Source organism: Nanorana parkeri, unplaced genomic scaffold, assembly GCF_000935625.1.
Source record: "Nanorana parkeri isolate BGI_ZX_2015 unplaced genomic scaffold, ASM93562v1 scaffold231, whole genome shotgun sequence".
In the NCBI taxonomy this organism is placed as follows: domain Eukaryota; kingdom Metazoa; phylum Chordata; class Amphibia; order Anura; family Dicroglossidae; genus Nanorana; species Nanorana parkeri.
The window spans coordinates 526,120-536,374 of record NW_017306499.1 but is presented as its reverse complement, the minus strand read 5'-3'; the positions used below and the strand labels follow the sequence as shown (position 1 = coordinate 536,374).

Sequence of the window (10,255 nt, the reverse complement as noted above, 5' to 3'; positions counted from 1 at the left end):
CCCCCCCCGCCCCCACTAGGATATGAATGACCTTTCAAGGGGGCGAGGCTTTTAAACTGAAGGAGAAAAAAATGACCACAAAATTGAAGCTGTTGCCAAAAAGAGCCAATCAGCTTTCACATTTCATTTATGGAATAGGATTTCTCCACTTCTTTTGCTTATTTGCTTTTCTAACATTTTAATGTATCAAGCGCTAAAAATAAGCGCTAAATGTTCGTGTGTCGCTAGAGTGTTCGGGTTTCACATGAAGAAAAGGTGGCAACCCTAGAGGGATATGATCTTTTGGGTAAGGACACCCTAAATGCAGCATGCACTACCCCACCAAATAGAACAGGTCTGAACTATGTTATTGGAAACAATGATGTACAGCTCTCCATAAGGTTTAGGCATTGATTTTACATACTGAAAAGCCTGACATAAGTTCATAAGCAGGCCCTATATCATTATTTGGAAGCTTGTATTTCATTTTATAGTTGGACTATATGTGTGAAGTGGTTGTTGAGGGATCTCCCTCCTATGATAGTGTAATTACTATGATTACTATGAAATAAAGCAGTTATACCCTGGAGGGGTTCCGTACTTAGCACACAATCCGCCTGTGTCTAACGCAGAGATACAACACGTCTCCCTTCCAGTGTGGAAAATAATTGTTTGATATTGTTGTTTTTTTTTATTCTCTTATTTAAAAATAAAAAATAAATACAAATTCCTGATTTAAAAATGTCCTTGGTGGACACTCATTATTTATTATAGTATTTATATAGTGCTGTCAATTTACACAGTGCTTTACATACTGAACATTCACATCAGTCTCTGACTTAAAGAAGCTTACAATGTAAATGACCTAATTCACATGCATACATACATACATACATACATACATACATACATACATACATACACATACTATGGCCAATTTAGACAGGAGCCAGTTATCCTAATAGGATCATCCCCATCCTGGTCACTGTAAACGATCAGGAGGTGGTGGGACAGGCTTATGATCATGTGATCACTATGGTAGCCAATCACAAGCCCACATGATCGTGCCTCGTGACATTAAACCTCAGTTAGGGGGCTGGCGGGAAACATAGTCCAGAGGGGTGTTCAGTTCCTTAGCCAAGCGCTGAGTAGCTGTTCTGCAGCACTTCAGTTCACTGCTGCAGCTTCAATTAACGCTTCGGCTGCACAATGCTAAGCACAATGGCGGAGGATAATATTTTTGACTAATAAATACCATTTTCCAACGAATATATTTGGTGTGCTCGTCCACCAAAACATTACATTGCAGGTTCCCACACGGAATTGATTTCCTCCATTGGGGTTCAGACACCTTTCTCCAGCACTGCCAGGTGTGCCCACAGTTAATATGGCCGCTGGTACTCTGTCCCCACCTTATCCGTCACACTCAGCGCTCTGCATCCACATTCACTTCCGCTGCGAGTGCTAAGTTAGCGGTGCTGAGCAATAACTTGCAGCACAGTGTTCAACAGAGGTTTATTAACTCAGCACTCACAGCAGCTGAGCAACGGAACGCGCCTCTGATCATGTAACCAATACGATTGGCTGTCATAGTGGTCACATAATTGTGAGCCCGCCTCACCATCTCTCAATAGTTTACGGCCACTAGGAGCTGTCTGTAACAGCCAATCACAGCAGTCACATGATCAAGAATCAGAATCTGTCACGACCCATGACAGGCTAATCCCGTCATGAATCCTCAAGGGGTTAAACAGACTCCCGGCTGTACTCTGTTCATACTTGTAGAGCCAGCGGCCGGCTTTACAATAGAAGCGGTTCTGGCGACTCAGCTGTCGCCACATCGCTTCTGCGATTCAGTAAAGTGGCCGCCCCAACACCCCAGCCGCTGCCCCTCCTACGGGCCCGGGACCGGCATCTCAGGTGTCGGTGGGAAGCTGGGGAGGAGAGCGGTGATGTCAGTTCACCGCTCTCCTCCCCGTTCTATGGGGCCGGGAGCAACACATGTTGCATCACTGCCGGTCCCATAGCTGTCAGTGCTTCGCTCCTGCAGCCCAGCTATAAGCTATAGAAGTGCGATCTGCACTTCAGTAGCTTATTTAGAGTGTAAAGGTGACACTATCTGTCTTTTAAACCCCCAGCATCACCTTAAATTTTAATGACACAAGCTGAGCACCTTTATGGGATGTAGTGCGATGTCCGGGATACAATCTGTGCTCAGGATCTGTCCCGAGACGCAGGGAATGTATGGATGTGCTGGAACTAATATCTCAGTGTAAACGAGGCCTTAGCCCTCGTTCACACCTGACCGTTTTGTAGGGCGTTCTACGCTCGACGAACGCTCTACAAAACGGTCAAAAATATAAATAGCATTGTAGTCAATGCCCTCGTTCCCACCCAGGCGTATTTCCGCCCGTCCCTAACGCCCTACAAAACGGCCCACGCCTGAAAAGGTCCCGGGACTACTTTGGGCCGTTTTGTAGGGCGTTTTCCATTGGGATAAGCCAAGTAGCCTTCGGAATCGCGGTAAAAAAACCGTGCGACGGTCGCGCGACAGACGCGCATATTACAATACGCCTAGGTGTGAATGGGGCCTAAAAATGTTTACACTTCACAGATCAATTTCTCCAACACAGGAGATCCTGGCTGGATGCTAAAGGCAACACAAACACATTCTCTGCCAGCCCATGAGTAAGCAATGCAATGCAGGTGAAGGTATATGTGGTACATGTGAAGGTATATGTGGTGCAAGTGAAGGCATGTGTGGTGCAAGTGAAGGCATGTGTGGTGCAAGTGAAGGTATTGCACCACAAGGTACATGTGGTGCAAGTGAAGGCATGTGTGGTGCAAGTGAAGGCATGTGTGGTGCAAGTGAAGACATGTGTGGTGCAAGTGAAGGTATATGTGGTGCAAGTGTAAGTATCTGTGGTACATGTGAGGGTATATGTGGTGCAAGTGAAGGTATATGTGGTACATGTGAAGGTATATGTGGTACATGTGAAGGTATATGTGGTACATGTGAAGGTATATGTGGTACATGTGAAGGCATGTGTGGTGCAGGTGAAGTTATGTGTAGTACAGGTAAAGGTATATGTGGTGCAAGTGAAGGTATGTGCAGTGCAAGTAAAGGTATATGTGGTGCAAGTGAAAGTATATGTGTAGTACAGGTGAAGGTATATGTGGTGCAAGTGAAGGTATGCGTGGTACAGGTGAAGGTATGCGTGGTACAGGTGATGATGTGTGTTGCATGTGAAGGTATGTGTGGTACAGGTGAAGGTATGTGTGGTACATGTGAAGGTATGTATAGTACATGTGAAGTTATATGTAGTACAGATGAAGGTATGCGTGGCACAGGTGAAGGTATGCGTGGTACAGGTGATGATATGTGTGGTGCATGTGAAGGTATGTGTGGTACAGGTGAAGGTATGTGTGGTACATGTGAAGGTATGTATAGTACATGTGAAGTTATATGTGGTACAGGTGAAGGTATGTGTGGTACATGTGAAGGTATAGTACATGTGAAGGTATATGTGGTGCAAGTGAAGGCATGTGTACTACAAGTAAAAGTAAGTGTGCTACAGGTGCATGTATGTACGGTGCAGAGAAAGGTATGTGATGTGCAGGTGAAGGTGTGTGTAGTACAGATGAAGGTGTGTGTGGTGCAGGTGAAAGTATGTGTAATACAGGTAGAGCTATGTGCTGTAGAGGTAAAGTTATGTGTGGCGCAGGTGGATGTATGTGTGGCGCAGGTGGATGTATGTGTGGTGCAGGTAGAGGTACATGTGGCCTAGGTAGTGCAGGTGAAGGTATGTGTGGTAAAGGTATTTGCGGTACAGGTGATGGTATTTGTAGTACAGGTAAAGGTAGGTGTGGTTGTACATGGGAAGGATGTGCGGTGCAGGTAAAGGAATGTGTAGTATGGGTGAAGGATGTGTGGTGCAGGTGATGGGATGTGTGGTGCAGGTGATGGGATGTGTAGTGCAGGTGATGGGATGTGTAGTGCAGGAGATGGGATGTGTAGTGCAGGTGATGGGATGTGCAGTGCAGGTGATGGGATGTGTAGTGCAGGAGATGGGATGTGTAGTGCAGGTGATGGGATGTGCAGTGCAGGTGATGGGATGTGTAGTGCAGGAGATGGGATGTGTAGTGCAGGTGATGGGATGTGCAGTGCAGGTGATGGGATGTGTAGTGCAGGAGATGGGATGTGTAGTGCAGGTGATGGGATGTGCAGTGCAGGTGATGGGATGTGTAGTGCAGGAGATGGGATGTGTAGTGCAGGTGATGGGATGTGCAGTGCAGGTGATGGGATGTGTAGTGCAGGAGATGGGATGTGTAGTGCAGGTGATGGGATGTGCAGTGCAGGTGATGGGATGTGTAGTGCAGGAGATGGGATGTGTAGTGCAGGTGATGGGATGTGCAGTGCAGGTGATGGGATGTGTAGTGCAGGAGATGGGATGTGTAGTGCAGGTGATGGGATGTGCAGTGCAGGTGATGGGATGTGTAGTGCAGGAGATGGGATGTGTAGTGCAGGTGATGGGATGTGCAGTGCAGGTGATGGGATGTGTAGTGCAGGAGATGGGATGTGTAGTGCAGGTGATGGGATGTGCAGTGCAGGTGATGGGATGTGTAGTGCAGGAGATGGGATGTGTAGTGCAGGTGATGGGATGTGCAGTGCAGGTGATGGGATGTGTAGTGCAGGAGATGGGATGTGTAGTGCAGGTGATGGGATGTGCAGTGCAGGTGATGGGATGTGTAGTGCAGGAGATGGGATGTGTAGTGCAGGTGATGGGATGTGCAGTGCAGGTGATGGGATGTGTAGTGCAGGAGATGGGATGTGTAGTGCAGGTGATGGGATGTGCAGTGCAGGTGATGGGATGTGTAGTGCAGGAGATGGGATGTGTAGTGCAGGTGATGGGATGTGCAGTGCAGGTGATGGGATGTGTAGTGCAGGAGATGGGATGTGTAGTGCAGGTGATGGGATGTGCAGTGCAGGTGATGGGATGTGTAGTGCAGGAGATGGGATGTGTAGTGCAGGTGATGGGATGTGCAGTGCAGGTGATGGGATGTGTAGTGCAGGAGATGGGATGTGTAGTGCAGGTGATGGGATGTGCAGTGCAGGTGATGGGATGTGTAGTGCAGGAGATGGGATGTGTAGTGCAGGTGATGGGATGTGCAGTGCAGGTGATGGGATGTGTAGTGCAGGAGATGGGATGTGTAGTGCAGGTGATGGGATGTGCAGTGCAGGTGATGGGATGTGTAGTGCAGGAGATGGGATGTGTAGTGCAGGTGATGGGATGTGCAGTGCAGGTGATGGGATGTGTAGTGCAGGAGATGGGATGTGTAGTGCAGGTGATGGGATGTGCAGTGCAGGTGATGGGATGTGTAGTGCAGGAGATGGGATGTGTAGTGCAGGTGATGGGATGTGCAGTGCAGGTGATGGGATGTGTAGTGCAGGTGATGGGATTTGTAGTTCAGGTGATGGGATGTGTAGTGCAGGTGTTGGGATGTGTAGTGCAGGTGATGGTATGTGTTGTGCAGGTGATGGGATGTGTGGTGCAGGTGATGGGATGTGCAGTGCAGGTGATGGGATGTGTAGTGCAGGTGATGGGATGTGTAGTGCAGGTGATGGGATGTGTAGTGCAGGTGATGGGATGTGTAGTGCAGGTGATGGGATGTGTAGTGCAGGTGATGGGATGTGTAGTGCAGGTGATGGGATGTGTAGTGCAGGTGATGGGATGAGTGGTGTAGGTATGACTGTCTGTGGCTCCTCCCACCTTTCAGCTGGACTCTTCAGGCTCTCTCCTGGATGCATAGGAAGTGACGGTCAGCTCCGCGGGGCTCCCGGGGTCCCTGGGCGCTCCGCACCGGTTCTCAGTATCCCGCACCTCCGTCTATAGTCCCCGCACTCAGCTCTCAGTCCCGGCAGCGGACGGGCTCGCTGTAACGTACGGAGTCCTCCTGTAACTCTGCCCACAGTTTGAAAAGCAGACCCCGCCCACTCCTGACAGCTGGATCCCTCCCCAGCCTGACACATCGCATTTCCTCGGGATACGCTGCGCTATGAATCTCTCTTCACTATACTGTAATACATGTAAAGAGAACCTGTACACAGAGCAACATAACACCCTCCTGTACAGAAGGCACATAACGATGGTGGAATTATAGTGAAAACAAATGTTACCATAAAACCTATAATTGTATTTTCTTTTGGATTTCCTGGGGCACCATGTGGATGATGGAAGGCAGCTGTTCTAGACCATCCCGGGTCACACACAGTTGTATGGTCCAGTGCTCCACCAATGTCTTCCCTGTTCCCTTCAGATTTGGGACACTTAGCGTTCCCAGAATCTCTCTGTCCCCAGTGATGACACGGAGAGGAAGTCCTGATGTAATAAGCGGATTGCGCCTTTTTCTGCAAAGTCTGCTTTAAAATGTAAGAGGAACTTTTGTTTTTTAGGTTGGTAGTAAAAGAACCCCAACCAGAGTCCGTCTCGGTGACAACGTCACCAGAACAATTTGGTTTAATCTCCGCAGTGAGACACAAACAGCGATTAAAAACCTGATGGGCATCCTGACCACCAATATGAGAGTTGACTGATCAAACCGGAAGACACTGATCAATCTGCAGGACACTGATCAAACCGGAAGACACTGATCAATCTGCAGGACACTGATCAATCTGCAGGACACTGATCAATCTGCAGGACACTGATCAAACCGGAAGACACTGATCAATCTGCAGGACACTGATCAATCTGCAGGACACTGATCAATCTGCAGGACACTGATCAATCTGAAGGACACTGATCAAACCGGAGGACACTGATCAATCTGCAGGACACTGATCAATCTGAAGGACACTGATCAAACCGGAGGACACTGATCAATCTGAAGGACACTGATCAATCTGAAGGACACTGATCAAACCGGAGGACACTGATCAAACCGGAGGACACTGATCAAACCGGAGGACACTGATCAAACCGGAGGACACTGATCAATCCGGAGGACACTGATCAAACCGGAGGACACTGATCAAACCGGAGGACACTGATCAAACTGGAGGACACTGATGAATCCAGAGGACACTGACCATTCTGGAGGACACTGACCATTCCGGAAGACACTGCTCAATCTAGAGGACGCTGATCAATCTGCAGGACAATGATCAAACCGGAGGACACTGATCAAACCGGAGGACACTGATCAAACCGGAGGACACCGATCAAACCGGAGGACACTGATCAAACCGGAGGACACTGATCAAACCGGAGGACATTGATCAAACCGGAGGACACTGATCAAACTGGAGGACACTGATGAATCCAGAGGACACTGACCATTCTGGAGGACACTGACCATTCCGGAAGACACTGCTCAATCTAGAGGACGCTGATCAATCCATTGGACACTGATCAAACCAGGGGACACTGATCAAACTGGAGGACACTGATCAAACTGGAAGACACTGATAAATCCAGAGGACACTGATCAAACCAGGGGACACTGATCAAACCGGAGGACACTGATCAAACTGGAGGACACTGATCAAACCAGAGGACACTGATCAATCTGGAGGACACTGATCAAACCAGAGGACACTGATCAATCTGGAGGACACTGATCAAACCAGAGGACACTGATCAATCTGGAGGACACTGATCAAACCAGGGGACACTGATCAATCCAGAGGGCACTGACCATTCCGGAAGACACTGCTCAATCTAGAGGACGCTGATCAATCCATTGGACACTGATCAAACTGGAGGACACTGATCAAACTGGAGGACACTGATAAATCCAGAGGACACTGATCAATCTGAAGGACACTGACCATTCCGGAAGACACTGATCAATCTAGAGGATAAGTGTCAATCAAGAGGACACTGATCAAACTAGAAGACACTGATCAATCCATATGACACTGATCAATCCATATGACACTGATCATTCCGGAGGACGCTGATCAATCCGGAGGACGCTGATCAATCCGGAGGACGCTGATCAATCCGGAGGACGCTGATCATTCCGGAGGACACTGATCAATCTATAGGACACTGACCATTACGGAGGACACAATGTAGAAGACAATAATCAATCAAGAGGACACTGATCAAACCGAAGGACACTGATTAAATCAGAGGCAACTGATCAATCTGGAAGACACTGATCAATCTGTTATCTTTACACCTCAACAGACTGTCATACCGAAACTTCCTCAGTACCTGACTACCCAAAATACAAGAAACAAGTCTTTCAGCGTTCATTGAACTGAGAGATTTGCACTGTGACATCTCGTTCACATCACACTTGCCACGTACACGGCTAATTATTTCCTCTATCCATGACTCCATTGTAGAATATGTATTATTATTATATAAAGTATAAGTGACAGGACAGACAGGAAGTGACGTGAACTCTGCAACAAGGGCTCAGGCAGGAATGTTAAAGCTATGTGAATGAGTGCCGGGTAATTGTCTCAAGAGTCCAGAAAAACTTTTATTGACTTCACAAATATGGCAAGAAGATATGCACAGTCAACACCATTTGGGGGTCAGGAGTCTCCCTTCATCAGGGCTGCAAAGAAATAGATGAACCCTTTCGCTGCCATATGTCACTGGCAGCGGGCCCCTCTAAACAGATTCCCTTTTCCCGATGGTCAAGGGCGATCTGCACCTGCATAGCTTCTTTACAATAGAAATAGTGACACTAGGGGTCTAATAGTCCCCTAATGTAACCTTAAAGTTCATTTCCACCTTTGCAAGTGATTCGCATTTCTTGTGGTAATGAAGAGGTGCAGTGATGATGTATACATGTGCACATTTTCATGACTCACATTTCCGGCTTTCCTCCTTTTCTTTTACAAAAAGCTTAATTATTTCATTAATTAATGCCTCAATACTGAGACATTAATGAATGACTGTTAAATGCTGAGAATCAGCAAATACCGGCATTACAAAGCCTGATATAACTCGTCACGTACAGTGTACGTGGCCAGTCATATAGGCACAAAGTGACAAGACGTACACTGTACGTCTCCCGTCACGAAGGGGTTAATGAACGTTTTTTTAGGCCTTAAGCCTAAAAACTCTAAATTTTCTCCACAGGAAAATCAATCAGACACCAGAGTCGGATGGTAATAAGGCTCTAAACAGCTTTCCCCGTCCCCGTTATGCATTGTAACATGATCGGCAAACAGCAGCTCTGTCCTTACACACAATACACTGTGGGGGGTGGGGGGGCTGAATGCTAATGAATGAGAATTAGCTTGTAAAACACAGGCAGACATGTTTAAAAGAGGAGATGAAGAGGAATGTGCACATAGTAATGTAAACACACATTGGATGCGCCTACGTGCACCATAGAGCAATCATTCTAGGGCCACTATTCTTAGTGAACTCTCGGGCCTCATTCACACGAGAAAAAGGCCGGCACGTACAGCTCCATCTGATGCCCTAGACTCACCTCAAGTGCAGGTCCGTATGGGTGTGGGCAGGTGTCCCGGCTCGGAAGCAGACAGGATCCATCCTGTCAGCGTACGAGTACGCCTGCTCACCCGCACCCTCACGGACACGCAGGAGCGTAGGGCGGCGTGCGGCCGCGTACTTCCATAGAGAAGGATAGGGGCTGCGTACCAATCACATGCAGCACCTGTCCTTCCCGGGAGCTGCCCGGTTTACACCATTTTATTCTACGGGGTCTCTGCTTTCAGGAAATCTATAACTCTCTGGGCTTTTAGGTCATTTTCAGGCCTAAAATGTGGATTATAACATGTGAGCACAAAACGCTTTGGCAGGGAAAGGGTTAATGGGAGGGGCATCCCCTCTTTTGAAGGGTCCCCCGTTATGTGAAGAGCTGCCAGAACCAAGCCATCAGGCCCAAATATTGCTTCTATTCGACTAGGAAAAGGTCTTGGTCCAGCACCTCATCCCCTCTCACTCTACGAACGGAATTTTAAAGCTGACAGCGATTCTAACCTTCCCCTTCTCTACTTTAAAAAGAATAACTTAGAGCAAGGGCGCCCACTATTTTTCGTCTAGAGATCTACTTTTCAAATGACGAGCTCATTGAGATCTACCAACGAAAAAACACCTGCATTCAGGGGCAGGAGGGGGCGTGGCGGTGTATTGAAGTCAATGGCAACGCAGCCAGGCTCTGCAGGCAGGCCCCTCGCCCACAGTGCGATCGCCTGCATTAGTGCCTGTGTTCCAGTCCAGTGCGATCCGCAAAAATTCTGCGAGCACTATTTTTGCAGATCGCACTGGACCGGAATGCAGGC

At 47.9% G+C, this 10,255-nt stretch overlaps 1 protein-coding gene across 1 annotated transcript in view; it reads right to left on the bottom strand.

The window, feature by feature from the left end:
- ARHGEF3 (Rho guanine nucleotide exchange factor 3) overlaps positions 1–5,937 on the bottom strand; it is a 261,754-nt gene extending 255,817 nt beyond the window's left edge. Inside the window, exon 1 of the mRNA XM_018556283.1 lies at positions 5,751–5,937. Within this exon, the coding sequence (XP_018411785.1) occupies positions 5,751–5,788 (38 nt within the window). The 5' untranslated portion in view covers positions 5,789–5,937. The remainder of the gene's footprint in view (positions 1–5,750) is intronic.
- Positions 5,938–10,255: the final 4,318 nt, after the last annotated feature.